Below are 19,022 nucleotides of genomic sequence, written 5' to 3' on the forward strand. Positions count from 1 at the left end.
TACAGCTGCACAGCCCATTTCTAGCTGTTTTGGGGGTAGGGGTGGAGATGTTATGATTAGTTACAAGATGGGCATGCAAGAAACCTGGATATTCTGACCCAGCATTGTGGATGGCTCAGCTGAGTGGAACATCTCTTTTTCACGTCGGAGATGGCATTGTTAGGGGTCTTGTTCAGTGTTGCCAGCGCACTGGCCCTGCAGCGCTCCATCATCTGGCATTAATGGGGTGCTGCAGTGGACCCCAACCTTTCTTGTTGGGAGCCCCCCTTTGGGGTGGATTGTCGGATGGATGACTCTCATGGCTTCTCCTGATAGTCATTGCCTTCTCTCCTTTTCTAATGCCTCCCTCTTTTTTTCCCCTCTCTTTTCATTTCCATGTATTTTCCCCATCTCAATCCTTCCCCCCCGCCCACTGCCACAGGGCTTGCTGCTGATGCTTCCTCCTTAGTTCTGCAGTTTCATATCTGAATTCCTTCAGAACTCCTGGCTGGATACCATCTGGCCCTAGGGACGTATTCCTGTTATCAATTTACCAGTTTGTTCCAAAACCTCCTTTATTGACACCTCAATCTGGGACAGTTTCTCAGATTTGTCACCTAAAAAGAAGGGCTTGGGTGAGAGAATCCCCGTCACATTCTCTGCAATGAAGACTGACGCAAAGAATTCATTTAGCTTCTCCACAACGGCCAGGTCTTGCTCTTTTAGCATCTTGATTGTCCCATTGCCTTGCCGATAGTTTGGCAGGCTTCCAGCTTCTGATACTTAAACTAGTTGCTCTTCAAATTGTTTTTTGGGTTGCCTAATTATATTTTTACCCTTGACTTGCCAGAGTTGATGCTCCTTTCTGTTTTCCTCAGTAGGGTCTCACTTCCAATTTTTAAAGGACGTCTTTTTGTCTTTAACATACACAGATCCTCTCCAAAACCCATCCCTGATTATCCAAGACATGCCTTGAGTCCACGTTCCTCTCCATCCTACAGCCAGGCCTGAATTTGTGTCCTGCTATTCCTTTTATTTCCGTTCATCATGTTTCTTTTATCTCAGAACGTTTGGCTCCTCTTGCTAGGTGGAAGAGAGAAGGCTGCTTCCCCTTCCAGAAACCATCTCCAATCTTCCTTGTCCAGCTTGTCACTGAACTCATGTCAGGTAGGGTGACCAGATGTCCTGATTTTGTAGGGACAGTCCCGATATTTGGGGCTTTGTCTTATATATGCACCTATTTACTCCTCCATCCCTGTCCTGATTTTTCACACTTGCTATCTGGTCACCCTAAATCAGGCCAGGAGAAAGCGAAACGGACATCTCTCCACATCTACGTCTCTCCCCCAGATCAGAGGGGAGAGTCTGCAATTAACTCAGAGGTACCTGAAACCCTTCAGGTTGTTTCTGGCTACAATGTAAAGCTTTCCTGTGCCCTTCTGCCTTCCCACTCTGGTTGCCTTCTCTCCTGCAAACAGTGGGTCTATTGTGAATGTCTCAGATCCTTCATAGATCATCCCTGTAATGAAAATAATTACCTGTGAATCATGTAGGTCTCTCATCGTTTTGTTAGGAGGTTAAAAACCCTGCTACAATTTAATAAATTTTGCAACGAGCGCATTATAGAAGGTAATTAAATACTTCAACCATCCTTCTGCTTCTTTTTTCTCCCTCTCCCTACCATAGCGGGATTTAATTGAGGCCAGCTGAAAGTTAGCTGAAATCAATCGTAGATGATAAAGCGGAGGTTTTAATTTAACTCTGGGACCGTAGCTGTAATTGCTCACGTGTTCGATTAATAAAGAGCTGATGGAGGGCGGGATGCTCGTTTGTATAATACGATTGACTGATGAGAAAATGGCATTTATGAAAATAAGAGCACTTTGCACTCCCAGGGCCGAATCCTGGTTTGGTATGAATCCATGTAGCTGCATTGAAGTCATTGGAGCGATGCCGTTTAAGGCCCCTGCTGAGGATCTGGCCCCTAGAATACTCTTCATCTGAGTTGCCCAGAGCAGCTCACATCCCTGCGAGGTAGCTAAGCATTACTTTACTTGCTGAGGGACTCGCTCAAGGCTACGCAGCATGAACCCAGCGATTCCGGACTCCCAGCTTTGGGCCCTCACTAGGGCTGCCAACTTTCTAATTGCTGAAAACCCAACACTCTGCCCCTTTCCTGCCTCTTCTGTGAGGTCCCACCCTCCACTCACTCGCCTCCCCCACCCTCGCTCACTTGCTCGTTTTCACTGGGTTGGGGTGTGGGAGGAAGTGAGGGCTCTGGCTGGGAGTGCAGGCTTTGGGGTGGGGCCAGAAATGAGGGGTTCAGGCTGTGGGAGGGGCCTACGGTCTGGGGGAGGGGGTTGGGATGCGGGGGGGGGGGTGAGGGGTGCAGGCTCTGGGCAGTGCTTACCTCAGGTGGCTCCCGGGAAGGCCGGCATGTCCCCCTGGCTCTGCGCACCGCCCCTGCCCGCAGGCACTGCCCCTGCAGCTCCCATTGGCCAGGGTTTCTGGCCAGTGGGAGCTGCGGAGCCGGTGCTTGGGGCGGGGGCAGCACGTAGAGCCCCGTTGGCTGCCCCTACACCTAGGAGCTGGAGGGACATGTCGCCGCTTCTGGGAGCCGCGTGGAACCAGGTAGGGAGCCTGCCAGCCCCGCGCCAACTTTTAACGGCCTGGTCAGTGGTGCTGACCAGAGCTGCCAGGGTCCCTTTTCCACTGGGTGTTCTGGCCATAAACCGGACACTTGGCAACCCCAGCCCTCACTAAGTCCCTGGTCCCACAGAGGGACCAAACCCTCAGCCTTGTGTGGAGTTCTGTTGCCTTCAGGGGCATTCCACAGGGGCGTGACGGTCCATCCGTCCCAGTGACTGGGAGTTAGGGAAGCTCTTTCCCCAAGTGGTGCTCCAGAGGGAGGGATGGGCAGGAGCTGTGAACTTGACAAGGAAGCTGGGCAGCTTGAGCCCAGCTGGCCCCCGCTCCCTGGGAAAGCTGGGAGGCTGGACCTGCTCTAGGGTGACCAGATGTCCCAATTTTATAGGGACAGCCCCGATATTTGGGGCTTTGTCTGATATAGGCGCCTATTACCCCCCCACCCCCTATCCTGATTTTTCACACTGTCTGATCACCCCCCTGGCTCCCATCCTATCTTGGGGGATGGTGGCGGTGAGAAGCCGGGACAGCTGGACCCCACTGCCCAGGGGCACAAAGCCCCAGGGGGCCTCCCCCTGCTCCCGGCAGGGAACAGGGGGGCGAGGAGCCCTGGGTGGCTTTCCCCCTGCTCCCAGTGGGGAATGGGGAGCCGAGGGGGGGCGCAGCCTGCTGGGAGCTCGGGAGCCTGTGGTTGATGGAAGTGCTCCTGGTGAGGACGCACACCACCGACCCGAGAGGAAGTGTGCACCTGCACCACTGCAGTAGTTACTGTGGTAGCTGTAAGTCGACCTGAATCACGCCCCAGATCCATAATAAATACTATTGGTAACGACTGTTTCCCGCCCCTCGAGTGAAGCGTGTGGCAAGTTAGCTTTGCACAGGAAGTGGCATGTAAATGTAACCTTCAGGAGTAGTGTGTAATTAAAACACACCTCAGCCTGAGATATTAAAATGGGATATTAAAGCAAACAAAGGTACTCGCGGCTTATTGAAAGTATGTTTAGTGAGGGATTGGTTGGCATACTGAATAAACCGCTGGGATCGCAGCTAGGTCCTGGCTTGCAGCCCTAGGTGATAAGTCTGGTGGTCTGGGCTTACGTCCGTGATGGACAGCTTTTTGGCTGCAGAGAATCGCTACTAGTTACTGTTTGTGCGTGGGAGTCTCTGAAACCGTTTGTCATTAGCAGGTCTGCCTCTGCAACTGCACTTGCCAGAGCAGAGTGAGCAGCTCCCAGCCTCCTTCCTTTCCAAGCACTAAGGTCGGAGGAAGACTGACATCTGCTCCTCAGACTAGATGTCTTTCTCGGAGCGATGCTGTAGCTCAACCAGCAATGACTCCAGCTGGAGGCAGGAATGACGGGGGAGGTTCTGGGGCCTGTTATGCAGGAGGTCAGACTGGATGACCTCTCAGTTCAGGCAACTGCTTCTATATTCCCCCTCCGTGGTCCAGCAAGAGCACCCACTCTAGGCTTGTCACCTCTCCTGGGCAGAGACCTACGTCTCTCTCCCTCCTGAGCATGGCTTTTCTAGGCTGCACGGTTCCCTGCCTGCACTGCCATATCCCCAGCAAGTCAGGCTGCCTAAACAGGCCCGGGGCTGTTCTCGTCTAAGGCTATGCACAGCTGTAATTGCCAGGCGTCGTAAGTTACCACACAACCCTTATAAGCAAGCACATTCGTTCCTAAGGGGAAAGTATTACAGAGAAAACGTATAAAAACCCATCAGAGTTCTTATACGCATGCTAAAAGCTTACCGTGGGGCCGCATTAGGCAAAAGTCCTTCCAACCCTTCCCAGGAAGGATTTGAGGTCCCCTTGGACAGCGAGTCCTGTCTGTGTGCTGGATCAGAACAAAGGCCCCGAATCAGCTTAAACTCAGGCTGTTTATCCAAAAGTTCCTTCTTTGTCTGTTGGTCTCTGGAGAATCCAGTTTGAGCCAGTAGAGTCTCTCCACGTGGTGGTACCTCTCTGGAGGTGTTACAAGCTGAATGGATTTGCCTAATCATCCCCCACTGTTCTGAATTCCTGGAGGGCTGTGGTCACACTCCCCCCCTGGAATTACACACAGTCCCTGGCCCACAATGATACATACCCCTAATACAGTAAGATCTCCCACAGATAGTGCAGGAAATGGCTGTATCTGTTACAGGTCCCTTTTGGGCTTTGAATCTGTGGATCAGTTCAGTGCCAGCGCAGGGACTGGGAGGGGAGGGCGCGCACATTCTCGCTCTCAGGACGGCTGGGTAGGCCCTTGGTACAGGTTACAGCCACCTGGCTTCAGTGCCCTCTAAGGAGTGCGGCACTGCCCGGGAATAGTCCACCACTTTTATATTCTCTTCCACCCGGCTCCTCCCTCTGGACTCCTCAGGCTTCCTCTCAGTCTGTGCAGGGAAGAGGCACTTTCTCCTCACTCCCCTGCCACAACTCAGGGTTCTCCTCCCGGCCTTCCTCCATTGCAGCTCTGTGGGCTCCAGTGGAGCTGCAGCTCTGAGCAGTGCTTGGCCTTTAATTTGTCACTGGCTCACTGCCCCTCGGTCTGCTAGGCCTGGTCCCTGATCCTCTGGTCTCGATCCTGCAACCAGATTTGCTTGGCTGCAGGCCAGGGTCTTCCCACATGGATCCAGCTGCAGGATCAGATACGTAACCAACTCCATAGTCTTCCCCACCCAGGAGGAAAATTTTGCACTGCTCGTTCTAACCGTTCCTCTAACACCTCCAACTTGTTTGCATCGGAGAGGATGTCAGTGATTTGGGCCCAATTCTGCACTTCCTGGCATCACTACTTGTCCAGTGTAACACCAGGGACTTCAGTAGAGTAATCACTCCTGATTTACACCAAGACAAGTAAGAGGAGAATGAGGCTCTTTGTGTTTCAGAGGCTGATTCAAAGCCCATCAAAGTGAGTGGGAGGCTTTCCGTTGGTTTGATGGGCAATTAATGGGGCCAACTGTGTGTGTGTGTGCCGCACGTCAGTGCATGACACAAACACTATGAACTTGATGGCTGGCTTGGCAATGACTTACCTACCCCAGCCAGATCAGCCAGCAAGGAGCAAGGTGCTCCCACTACCCCTTTCTTCCCTTTTCTCTCAGAAGGGGAATGCAAAAGAGGTCTTTTTTATTTGTAATCATGCTATTCTTGCCAGCAAGTTAAAGAAGCATGGGCTGGATGAATGGTCTATAAGGTGGATAGAAAGCTGGTTAGATCGTCGGGCTCAACGGGCAGTGATTAATGGCTCCATGTCTAGGTGGCAGCTGGTATCAAGCGGAGTGCCCCAGGGGTCGGTCCCGGGACTGGTTTTGTTCAGCATCTTCATTAATGATCTGGATGATGGGATGGATTGCTCCCTCAGCAAGTTCGCGGATGACACTAAGCTGGGGGGAAGAGGTAGATACACTGGAGGGCAGGGATAGGGTCCAGAGTAATCTAGACAAATTGGAGGATTGGGCCAAAAGAAATCTGATGAGGTTCAACAAGGACAAGTGCAGAGTCTTGCACTTAGGACGGAAGAATCCCATGCACTGCTCCAGACTAGGGACCAACTGGCTAAGCGGCAGTTCTGTAGAAAAGGACCTGGGGATTACAGTGGATGAGAAGCTGAATATGAGTCAGCAGTGTGCCCTTGTTGCCAAGAATGCTAACAGCATATTGGGCTGCATTAGTAGGAGCATTGCCAGAAGATTGAGGGAAGTGATTATTCCCCTCTATTCAGCACTGGTGAGGCCACATCTGGAGTATTGCGTCCAGTTTTGGGCTCTCCACTACAGAAAGGATGTGGACAAATTGGAGAAAGTCCAGCGGAGGGCAACGAAAATGATTAGGGGGCTGAGGCACATGACTTACGAGGAGAGGTTGGTTTAGTCTACAGAAGAGAAGAGTGAGGGGGGGATTTGATAGCAGCCTTCAACTGCCTGAAGGGGGGTTCCAAAGAGGATGGAGCTCGGCTGTTCTCAGTGGTGGCAGATGACTGAACAAGAAACAATGGTCTCAAGTTGCAGTGGGGGAGGTCTAGGTTGAATATTAGGAAGAAATATTTCACTAGGAGGGTATTGAAGCACTGGAATGGGTTACCTAGGGAAGTGGTGGAATCTCCATCCTTAGAGGTTTTTAAGGCCCAGCTTGACAAAGCCCTGGCTGGGATGATTTAGTTGGGGTTGGTCCTGCTTTGAGCAGGGGTTGGACTAGATGACCTCCTGAGGCCTCTTCCAACCCTAATATTCTATGATTTGAACAGTAGTTAAATTGGTTTCTAAGAGGCTGACACTTGGCTTTTTGTTAAGATAGAGATACAGTCACAAGTATGTGATGCCCTATTAAGAAACTATGAGTTGCCGGTTAGGCTTCATCTTCCCTTTCTTGTTTGGAAATCATTAACTGTCTCTAACAGATTTGTTTTCCCAGCTGACCAGAGACTGTGTGTGTGCTGGACTGAATATATCTTGGAAGAGTAATCAACTGGTGCAAATCCATGCATACTTCTCTCTTCCTCTGGGTTAAACCCCTCCTGCCTGTGCAAAACTAGTTACTTTCTTATTGATCATCTTTGATTCTTGTGAGTGGGAGGGGAGAAGAAGCTGCTTCCTTAGCTGAGTTAAGGATCTGACCCTGCAGTACTTGCTCAGTGGCTAGGGAAATGAAGTCAGTAGGAGTTCTGCCTGGGTAAATGAAGTGCAGGAGTGGGCTGCATTTGGTAGAGAACAAATAACTCTGGATCTTTCTGACCTGTAAAATTAGCAATAAAAGATGTGGGGGCGGGGGCAGAGTTTTCTCCCACCCCAGGGTGGCACTTACATGCTTTCCCAAGTAGGGATGCAATGTCATTTACCTTTCAGATGTGACCAATCTCTCCTGCCAGTCTCTGAGCATGAAGGTTGAGGGCTATTGCTAAGCTTTTGAGGAAATGCACCCCACCTCCACCCCCACGCCCAGATCAGGTCTTCAGTGCAATTTGGGCTTGACTGGGTTTGGTGAAAATATTGTTCGTGTAAAGATTAGGTAAAGGCCCCTTTTTGATTATCTCTCATGCTGACTGGTTACAATTAGAGCCCTGTGTGGATACAAAATTTGTATCCCCATGTGATCCGCAAACATGGTCCTTGGATATCCACCTCTTTGGATGCGGCTCTCCCTGGATAGAAAGCAGATATCCGCAGACTTGCAGGACTCTCGTTATATCCCTGCGGTAACTGATGCCCCTCTCTCTTTGGTTGTAGTGCGGCTACATGCTCCTCTGTTCAGAGAGTAACGTCTGACCTTCCCCCTTATTAATCCTTGTTTGTTTCTGTTCTGTCTTCTCACCCTGCAGATACACTGTCAGTGCCTCGCTGGTCCCCACAGATTCCCCGCCGTGATCTAGGAAACTCAATCAAACACAGGTACAGTATTGCTGAGAAGTGCCACACGAATGTGTCCTGGGAATTCACACTTGAACACCAGGTTCCTGTAGTTGCAGGCAACAGCCTTTCTATTCTGTAGTATGCTCTATCCTATTCTCCGCAGCCCCTTGGCCCCCATCATCCGGGTCAGAGGCATGCCCCTGGTATGTGTGTGTGAGACAAAGAGCTTCACACCTGACCCCGCAATTTATTTGCATTTGATTTTGACCCATGAACAAACTTCAAAACTGACCGTTGTGAAGACTGAGAGCTGAGATCCAAAAAACGTGTGTAGCACATAGGGACTCCAGTCATAGACTGGGAGCCCATGGTGCTAGGTGCGGTACAAACCTACTGAAAGACAGCCCCTGCCCCGAGCAGAAAAGCTAACTCGCCCTAGGGGGCGCCGTTGCAAAGGACCCAGGGAAAGCAAGAGTAAGTCAGCTGTTGCTGAAAAGCATGTGGTGGGTGGGGAGGGTTGCAGAGTGCTTTCCTATAGCAATCCAGCTTCAAGTCCTAACCATCGTGAATCTTGTAATTCACGATGGAGCGAAGGGGAAAAGGAGTGAGCCCGGGAGACAAACGTCTCACATAGGCAGCGGATTCGCCAAGGCAGCTACAGTATCTAATCTGTTTGCGTCACAGCTTCGCACGCAGAAGAGAAGCTGTTCTTGTTAGAAGCCGCTGGCTCTGTTGTTTGGGGTTTCACACCAGCCTTGAACAGGAATCTCCTTGCTGGGAACTTGCAGTCAGAGACCTGATCTCTCCCCTCCCAGCCTTACTGAGTAGGTAGCTGGGGGAGTTTTACATTTTGCTTTAGCACCCGGGGGCCCCTGACGTGTTCACGCCAGCCTGACTGACTGGACGGGGGCAGGCTGGTCAGAGCCCCCTGTCACACATCTCCTCTCAAATGGTGCCCGCCTGTCAGACCTCGGTGCCTCTTTCTCGAGTCCCACGGCAGCAGGAAGTGGCAGGCTGCCATAACAGAAATGCCCAGCAATATATTAAGGTCGTGGGGACGGTGAAGCAAAGGGGAAACTCGTCAGCTTCATCACCCTCTCCCTAAACGTCATGGAGCTAGATCCTCAGCTCCTGCAAATCTGCACTGCTCACGTGACGTCACAGCCAAGCCACTGTCCCCGGGTTCTAAGGCACGGGTGAGGAAAAACCCTAATGCCCTAGCGCCCCCAAGCTTGCTGGCCAGGGGTTTGATGGGGTGAAACATGGAGCCCATTCAAGATGCATCTGTTCAGCCACATAACTCAGACTGCACTCAACTCCCAGTTGCCAGCATGAAAGAGCATAAATGTGGCCACCCCAATTCCCTCCATCTCCAAACCGGAGAGAAAACTAGTCGCAGAGGGCAGAATGCTTCTGAGCTGCTTCCTGGAAACCTCTGACCCAGGCCAGGCCAGGGGCAATAAGCCCCATTGTTTCTCTTTCTGCAGTGCAGAGCTGGTGGGCAGGGCAGGGCAGGAGGGGGTGCAGAGGGATCCCCTTCTACTTCCAACGTGTAGTCACAGCATTCTAGGAGCACATTCCACTTCCATGTCAGGTGATATGCAGTTTAGACAAGGCTTGAGCTGAGGTCAATAGAGATTGTCCGTTACCTGTGGCCTGCCACCCTGCAGTAAACTCCGCACGAGCAGTTTGCTGCTTTCATATCTACCCCGAGAAAAAGGAACGGAAACGGCCTCACGCTGCGGTGGGGTGATGTGCAGGTGTCAGTTCAGCTGCAGGAAAGGACTGTGGCACTAGGCTGTGGCTCGAGATGGGCAGGGGGGTAGGGATGTCCCCCCACCCCCCAAATCAGAGCGTTCATCTAGATGGAGTGGGAAGCATCTCTCATTCTGCCCATCCTCCCACTGCAGCGAGGGCGACTCCAGACCTCCTCGAGGGTGCTCGCAGTTATGTGCTTTCCCTATCCAATCGTTGGGAGTTATTTGTATGCCTTGGGACCCCAGCAGTGATCGGAGCCCCCTTGGCAGGCAGCCATTCCCTGTCCCAAAGAGCTTCCAATCCAACTCGACCAGGCAAAGGGGCGAGACCAGGGAGCATTTTAATACCCATTTTACAGGTGGGGACTGAGACACGGAGATGAAGGGACTAATTGGATCACACAGGGAGTCCATGAGCTGGGAGCTGAAGCCTCTTCTGAGTGTAGAGCCTTCACCGGGAGGCCACCCCCTTCTCTTAGCTGTGGGTAGTTAGCTGGGAAATGCCTCTCCACGACAGCTGTTCCAGCTCAGCTCTGTGCTGCCTGGTGGATACTTTGAGATGGTTCTATACAGAACACATTTATCTGGGTTCTCCTTTATGTGGCTCCTGCATATATATAGTAAAAAAAAAAAGTTTGGACAACACTTTTTTATTTTTTCTGAAAAATGCAGATTTGGGCACCAAAACATTTTGGAAATTCATGTTAAATTCTCCATGTTCTCCCTTGCGCCCCCACAAAAAAAAGTTCTGGAAAAGTCAAAACATTTTGATTTAAAATGACTTTTTGTTTCAAATTTTCCTTCTATTTTTATTAACATGTTAAAACCCTGGAAAATTATATGAAACATTTTGTTTGACTTGAAACAATTTCCGCCCCTCCCAACAATATTTTGGTAGGGCCACTGAACCGAAAACTCTGTTCCTGTCAGTCATACTGGCTTTCACTCGTGTGAGCACCCTGCCCGGTCTGTGCCTTTGGCGGGAGGATGCTGCTAAATCCCGGCTGCTCGGGCACAGTCCCATGTGTGCTTAGGATTCATGGTCTCTAGCTGAAGGTTGCACAGAATGAGCCAAACTCATCCCTGCTGCAACTCCGCCGACTTCATTGTGGACACACCAGGGATGAGTTTCTAGTGGGTTGACAAAGATCAAAATGAGCCTCGTCTGTTTAACACAGACTGACAAATTGACTGATGTGGCTGTGGCTAAGGGCAGATTAACATGAAGAGGGATCTCGTTTGTAATTGTCAAACTCCTTCAAATTTCCCAGTTCCTTCTCCTTCCTCCTTGGCTGAAGTCAATGTCTGTCAAACGCCATTTCCACCCGCGTTCAGCTGGGTGGCGAGGCCCGAGCTCTAGGGTCTGTCTGCACTGCAATAAGACACCAGCGGGGGCGAATTTCAGAACCCAGGTCTGCAGATTTGGGCTTACGAGGCTCACGCTGCAGCACTAAAAATAGCAGTGAGGATGCTTTCGCTCGGGCTCTGAGACCTGGCCTGGGGGTAGGTCTCAGAGCCGGAGATCCAGGCCAAGCGGGAATGTCCACCCTGCTGCTTTTTGCACCGGGACTGCTGCGGGAAACTCACCGCTCTGGTTTTTGTTTTGGCTTGACTGATGGCTGGAACAGACGCCAACGCTGGTGCTGTTTGGAGGGGGCTAAAGCACAGAGAGTAGCGATGCTTATAAATAAAGAGTTTCTCCACCCGGGGTAGGGCATAGCAACCTTGTTTGTTCTTAACACTTATCTGATGTTTTCCTCTGCAGATTTTCCACCAAGTATTGGATGTCTCAGACATGCACCGTCTGTGGGAAAGGAATGTTGTTTGGATTAAAATGTAAAAACTGCAAGTACGTCACGGTTTCTAAGCTGGCTTTGTTGTTGCTTAATGTTGCAAAGGGAATGACTGGGCCGTCATCTCCTGAGCGCTCTGGGTGTGTTTTTTCTGAATGGGGCTCAGGTGTACCAGGGCCTGCCATTGTCTCCCTTCTCATCTGCATGAAAAATTCTTTCCATGACTTTGAGATAAGCAAAACGCCCCTAATGGCTGAAACCCAGAGTTCATCCACCAATGCCCCCACATGGCCCTGCCTGTGCAGCTCAACATCACCGGTCCTAGGTCGCAGGGCCGGCTTTAGGCTGATTCACCTGATTCCCTGAAATCAGGCCCTGCACCGGTGCCTAAGAGGGCCCTGCTCCGGTGCCTTTTTAATTTTTACCCACCCGGCGGCGCTCCCGGGGGGGGGAGGGGTGTCTTTGGCAGTCGCTCCGGGTCTTCGGCAGTATTTCGGTGGCGGGTCCTTGAGTGCCGCCGAAGACCCGGAGCGCCGCCGGGTGCGCACGAATCGGGCCCCGCACTTGCTAAAACCAGCCCTGCTAGGTCGGAGGAGAAGTTCGTTCAGGTTCCCCAGCCTGTTCAGCTCTCTGCTGAGCCTGCCACTCAGGGTGGCCAAGCGTGAGGATTGATTTTCAAGTGCTCAGGCACCTGCCCACTGCACGCTGACCTGAGACAGCAAGGGCAGTTCCCACTGTGCACCAAATGCCCCCCCAGCTGATAACGATTCTCAGCAAGGCCTTTTGATTTCCCATCACGTTCTCCTGGTGCCTCTTTGGTGTTTTACCCCCTCATGGGCTGGAGTCTAAAAACCGAAACAAACCAGGGAGCAACCTGTGAGTGTTTGAGCTTCCCGGGAAAGTCACCTGGCGTGCTCCGAGTCCTGTTAAGTCTCTGCCTTTCCCCAGCAACAAGAGCCTGCAGCAGGCAGGCAGAGGCGCAGGAATTGAAACGCTACTGAACATGCCGAGAGGCCCACAATGCAGGCTGAGGCTCCAGTCACTGTGTAATAGCAGCCTGGTCCTCGCTTGCATTGAGGAGACTCTGGCACCTACCTTGACTCCCTTCTCCAGTTCTACTCCTGCTGCATCTGCCTCACTCATAAGCTGCCTTTCTCCGCAGTTTGGAAGGTCAGGATTCCCCCCGGCGGGGATCTCCCCGGCTGGTTGCTGCTGCACCTGGCTGACACAGAGCCCAGCTGGTGCCTCTGTTGTAGCAGACTGACATGCTGGGCAGGGCAGGATTCTGTAGGCCTACCTGCTGGTTAAACCCCATTGTGTGGCGCATTTTACGTTAGCTTTTCTATTTGATCATGAAGAACGACCTGCCCCTTCAATGGCTCAACAACTCCAGAAGGGCTTCCTTTGCCCATCGTTCCGGGTGAAGGTGCAAGGTGCTGTATATTTCAGCCGAAACCACTGCAAAAGCCTGAAAAGTGGCTCACTTCAGCCAAGCTCCAGAGAGGCAGAGAACATAGCCCCCTAGATCTCTCCTCTGCTCCGAGCCGCTTCCCAGGGAGCTAGACTCAGACCCTGCTTCCTCCCAGCACATCCTCCTTCTAATGTGCCAGGCATGGAGCAAACAAATGAACTCCTCCCTCCTCCCAACTAACGAGCTGACCTAGCCCTGCTGTTCCACAAATCCCTGCCCTCTGGGCTGGCAACTGCGGGGCCTTCCTTTAACCAGAGGGGGGAGAGGTAACCCCCATTCCCACTCCCTCCGGGCAGGCATGTGTTTGTTTTTGTGTAGGGTGCACAAAACGAGGATTACAAAATTCTGATCACATTGAATCAATATGGGAGAGGGAGGTGGACAAGAGCTGATTGGGAGAGGACCCTACTCCTTGCACCAGTGGAAAGATTGCTTTGAAGGCTGGTAATCTGGAGTGTCAGAGGATGGCTGACGAGACTTGTGCTCAGGTTGCTTGATTCCAGTGGCAGAGACCCCAGCGCTGTATTGTGCCCCTCAGAGGAGGAGTAGGGGAAGGTGTAGGACAACTGATCGGCATCTGGCTCCTAACCTGTCCATTCCTGCTGTCTTTCCGCGAGACTCAGCCCATGGAGCACCTTGGTTGAATCTGGCCCTCTTTTGTGTTACCTAGCAATAAATCAACTCCCGGCAGTAATTGTATTTGCTGTACAGCTCTGTGATTGAATCCGAAAGGACATTAGTAATGGATAACAGGGGTAATTTTATGCCTAGGAATAGCATGTGTAACTATGCAAGCCGAGAGAGAGGTCGTCCAGTCTCCTGCTCCGGGGTGTAACGCACACTTCCTGGAAGAATAGGAAGGAATTCTCTCCCCTCTCCCTGACATGCAGGCTGCACAGCTGGGGAGCTGCACTGTCTTCCTCTGAAGTTTCAGGTGCATGTCACTGCTGGAGGAGGGATAACCAGACCTGAGAGACTCACGACGGTTCTGACCAGTGTGGCAGACCTATGGTCTGTGTCCAGTTGATCTGTCTGTAGTGTCCTTCCACCCTGGTACAGAAAATCCACACCGTGCTTAGGTGATGCCAGCAAAACCCTTTGACTGGACATTAAGCCAAGGGACGTTGTACCTTCCATCTCACTGGGAGCAGCATCAGGCCCTACCTCCGAGGGCTGTTGCAAGGTGCCAGTCACCTCCTGGGAGGTGAGCCCCCTCCGCTCCCACTGACTGTGCAACTCACAGGATCAGGCCTTTTACATGCAGTTGGTTGCTCTGCAGTATCTCACCACCTCTTCCATATCTCTCAAGTTTCCTTCTGCAGGGCAACACTGTGGATTTCTGAGTTTTCCCGCCCCCGTGCCTGGGGCGTTCCACTTGCCGTCCTGTAACGCTTTCTCACCCGGCGCCTCGGCAGCCGAGCAAGCCAGGAGGCGAAACAGCTGTGCCAGCAGACGAGAGTAACTAAGATGAATTGTGCGTTACCCAGAGTGCGGCGTAGCTCAGAGCTTTGGATGCGTCTCGATTTATGGCACCGTCGCCTTGAGCTGCCGTCTCTCATTTATGGCATCAGCAAAAAGCTTACAAGCTCGTGTTTATCCAGGAAGCTCATTGTGCTGTAGAGGATCCAAACACACACAAATTGCAATTAGGATGTGATTGAATGGAAACGGGGCGTTCTTCGGAGGCCACAAAGATGAGCAGGAGTGGGCCAGATTCTGATTTGTTACACTGCTCTCATTCTGGAGTAACCCTGCAGGAGTTACTCTGGATATCGAAGAGATCATTTGCTTTTCTAAGGCTAGGGAATATGCCATGTCACTGCCTTGTAACTGAGTCAATGCTCACTTCTTATGGTGACCACTTTTATGTTAATTAAATATCGAGTTAGTAGAATGCGGGGAGGTTTAACCTGGTGCAATACATGACAGCATTGCGTAGTTAAAGCTGAGCCCAGTGTTCTGATAGTGACATTGCCAAGGACTTTTTGTAACCTTTTTTTTTGATACACCTTTGTAATCCCTTGAGAATTAAACGTACTTCTCTGTTAATATTGTCCTGTCCAGCTTGACAAACCTCTTCCCTTTTGTGTGCAATGGCGTTGCAATGGATCATTCTGATTAACACTGGCAGCTAACGTTGCTCCTTCTCACTGGCAGAAATGGACACCCGGCAGAAGGAGGTTAGAATAGAGAGGGTGATGGGATTGAACCCGCAGCTTTAAACAGCAGGAGGGTCTGAGGGGCATTGGCCAAGCGAGAGTAAACAAGAGGAGTGCAGACCTGGATCTCGGGATTGAAACGCACTATGCAGGAGGCTGTGTCTGCTTCCGTGTCAGCCTCCTACGAGCACTTACTAAAAATCACGTTAATTGTGGATTTTAACAAAAAATGAAACACGAACGAACTACTCCAGTTCCTCACCTTCTACCTACCCAGCCAGCACTGGCTCTGTTCTTCCCTGTAAAGTAGCAGGTTACCAAACAAACAACTCCCCCTCTTCCCCAAAGCCTCAAATATCAAATTAATCCTTGGCTCTGCCTCTAGGAATCTATGTATAATGAAATCTAACACACGAGGCTCCTGAATGTTCATTACCCAGCTCATTGACTTGTGGCCGCTTTTTGTATTTTTGTATTTTTTTTTCACTCCCTTGACCCTGTTTCTTTTATAATATTGTTTTTTTCCTTTGCTTTCCATGCATGAGCACTGAGCGCTTATACAGCCCTCCTCTGCTCTGGCTCATTGGGGCAGAATGGAAAGCGGGGACTCTTACATTCTTAATTAGGACCAAGTGAAAAGGTTTTAGGGGCATAAGAGCCTGCTTATGTCTACATGTCTGAACCAGGGGTGAAGCCCTCAGTAGACTCATATTCCCGCCTGTGTTAAATAATGAAGGCTGCATAGAATATTAAATGAATCAATCATAGCTCGAAATGGTCTAATCATTTTTGTTAAATGTTCTGGTAATAAAGCCATAAGGAACATTGCAGCAGCAGAGAGAAATTGCAAAACAGAGGAGGGACGAGCAGGGGGCTACCTAAATATTTCTCCTCTGCTGCCATATGCTGTAATTAAATGCAGCCCAGCATTAGCGCTGGATCATATTCAGTAGGAAATAGCAAAGAGCGGCTCTCTGCTCCCTTTGTCTCAGGCTGGATTGTCAGAAATGCCAGTTTCCGCAGCTCTGAGCAGTAATGAGATTGCTGGGTTTTCCTAGTAGAGGAAGGGTGCTTGGGCGTCTCCTTCAATTCACCATGCAGGATCACAGCAGTGAGCGAACAGAGAGACCCACTAGAGTGCCGGCTGGCTCACCTTGCCAAGGTAGATTTAGTTCCCCTTTTTAACGAGCTCAGAACGCAAGCTGGCTTGGGCCAGAGACGTTCTTGGGAAAGCCCATGGTGAAAAAAGTCCAGATGGTGGAGGAAATTCTGTGGGTGACTGGCTAGGTATCACTGCTACAGTGAGCTGGAAATGAAGCAATCCCCCAGCATGGCACTAGGACAGAGCAGCATTGGGAGGGATCACCATTTTGGGTGAGAAGTAAATCAAGGCGTTAACCATTTATGGCCTAGAGTCCATGGAACTTTTCCAAAGCAGGGAGGCAACCCTAACTGAGTTACATTCCTCCAGCCTAAATTCCCTGGTTCCTTTAACCAGCTAAAGGTGTCCCCCATGATAACTTGGGTAGTCAGGTGCCTTTAGAAGCTCCCTCCTCCTCCTCCAAAGGAGTCACTTGACAGTTCAAGGGGGATGGTCCGAGCCAAATGTATGTCTGGGCGCTGGGGTCTGTTACTAATGAAGGGGAGCTGGGAGGGTGAGCAGCAGCACGTTTAACCTACCACATTACAGGGGGTCGCTGTAGAGGGGAGAATGGAAGCGTCCCAGAGCTCACGGACCCCTAGCCGGGGAGCTGGCTTTGGAGACCGTGTTTGGGGATAGCTTAAAGAATGTGTTTGGCAGTTCGCTCATTTTTCGGCTCCTCCACCCCAAGTTGGTTGGGAGGGGGGACAACAATACCTTATGTCTGATATGTCTGGTGGGTCATCACAATCCAGTTGCTTGGGCCCTGTGAAACTCTCCTCTTCTTCTCTTGGCTCTGCATTGCACAACTGTGGCAAAATCATCATCAAAATCATCTCATTGCCGCGTGGCGTGGCTATCTGCTTTCTTCTTTTCTGTTCTTTCCTCCAGGATGTTCTGATCGTCAGAACTGTCACCCCACCCCCCCCCCCCCCATAGGCATGATTCACCTGCATGGGACTGATGTGTTTTTTCATCTCCTGCGTGGGTTGGGTGGGGGAGTATTGACTCCCAACAGCAAGCAGTGGCTATGCTGCAGGCGTCCTCTCCTGACGGCTCTTCTGGGGTGGGAGTGGCTCCAACTCTGGCCATGGTCCCATAGGAGCAGGTGGATTCTGAGATTTGCTAAACCAGTGCATCTCCTAGGTGCCCCGTCTCCTCTCATCCCAGCCAGTGCCCTCTTGTTTCCGGGAGATGTATCTCCCATCCCCGCTACCTTCTGGAGACCCTTTCTGCCATCTGGGACCTGCAGCCCCAGTTCCACCACTGGACCTACTAGTACAGTGACTCTAGCCCGATCTTTGGATGAAAGGTGCTGAAGGGGGTGCATCTTTTGAAGTGACAGGTGCGGGATCTGGTGGAGCCAGCAGGATGCCGCCAAGCCCTGGTGCTTCCCCACACCGTTGAGCACACAACGCTGCACGAAACAAAAGCGACCTGGAAGTTAGCTCAAGTCACCACCATCCCGTCTGCAAAAATCATTTCTTTCTGCGTTAAGGTTCCCTTGTTCTCAGCTGGTCCGTGTGTGACAGTCCCTCCTGACCTCCATCCAGGGACTGTGATGGATCCGCCTTCACATTTGTTTTTATTGCTTCTTCTCTTAGGCTAAAGTGCCACAACAAATGCACCAAAGAGGCCCCGCCCTGTCACATACTGATCATCCACCGAGGAGGTAAGAACCCCTTTACTAGCTTTGGCTTCCTTGATGTTTTTGCCAGGCAAAAATTTTCAAAAGCACCTAAGTGACTTAGGAGCCTGAATCCCCATTGACAGCCAGTGGGACTTAGGCTTCTACCTCACATAGGCCCTTTTGAAAATGTTACCGACCGTCTTTTCCGCTTATAGGGAGACGAGCTGTCCGATGCGAGGCAGATTTGCATTCCAAACCACTTCCACCCACCCTCCCCCTGCCACCTTTTCTTTTCAGATTCCCCACAACGCGGGGTAAGTGCAACAGGTTTGAGCCTTTTGCTAACGTTGAAAGCTGGCCTGGGTGGAAGTTTGGGAGCCTAGCTCTGCGATGGCTCTGTTGATGCATGCGGGTCTCATTTCACGACATGAAACAGCAGCGTTAATGTCAGGCAGTGGCACATTCAGATGCTAATTGTGCTATTGAAATTGTCTGCTTTCCTCTGCTCCAGGAGCACAGTTCATAAATATGAAAAGGAATGGGGCACATTTACAAGTCCAGAAGGGAGGCTTTGCACCAGGAAGAGTTTTTTCTTTTCATTCAAATTCTGGCTACGTGTTCCCAGGGCAAAAGGGGGTGGGGGTGGTTTGAGATTACCTAGGGGGAATTAATTTAAATTAAAATAAATTGAAATTAAGATTCCAAAATATGCATATAATTTTAGCTCTAATAAGGCCGTTAGAATATGTTAAATACCAACTGATTATTAAAAACATAGTCATTGAGAATAACCCTTTTTGCTATTTTTTTAAAAAATAAGTTACTTTTTGCACCTAACGAGGCCAGCTGAGCTCTGGAATCTAAAATTCAGAATGGGGCATCATCTAATTCAGAGGTGGTTCACTTCTTTTCACATGTGGGTTCCCTGTAGCACCCCCAGTGGTAGGGAAGAGACAAGACTCCATTGCAGTGAATATTAAAAGGATAGTTCTGTACTGTGGCTGTTTGACTCAAACAGACCCTGTGGTTCTCTCTAGCTCCCAGACTGACTAATGGCCAATGCTGCCTAGCATCTCCCAAAGTCCCGGCCTGGAGCAAGCAGTCTTGGACGG

At 50.9% G+C, this 19,022-nt stretch overlaps 1 protein-coding gene across 2 annotated transcripts in view; it reads left to right on the plus strand.

Moving 5' to 3' along the window:
- Positions 1-19,022, plus strand: part of KSR2 (kinase suppressor of ras 2) — a 265,078-nt gene that overhangs the window by 139,317 nt on the left and 106,739 nt on the right. For both annotated transcript variants that reach the window (XM_039505836.1, XM_039505837.1), the window contains exons 6-9: positions 7,929-7,998; positions 11,482-11,565; positions 17,885-17,952; positions 18,126-18,224. In XM_039505836.1, the coding sequence (XP_039361770.1) occupies positions 7,929-7,998; positions 11,482-11,565; positions 17,885-17,952; positions 18,126-18,224 (321 nt within the window). The remainder of the gene's footprint in view (positions 1-7,928; positions 7,999-11,481; positions 11,566-17,884; positions 17,953-18,125; positions 18,225-19,022) is intronic.

This window comes from Mauremys reevesii, linkage group 18, assembly GCF_016161935.1.
Source record: "Mauremys reevesii isolate NIE-2019 linkage group 18, ASM1616193v1, whole genome shotgun sequence".
Lineage (NCBI taxonomy): Eukaryota > Metazoa > Chordata > Testudines > Geoemydidae > Mauremys > Mauremys reevesii.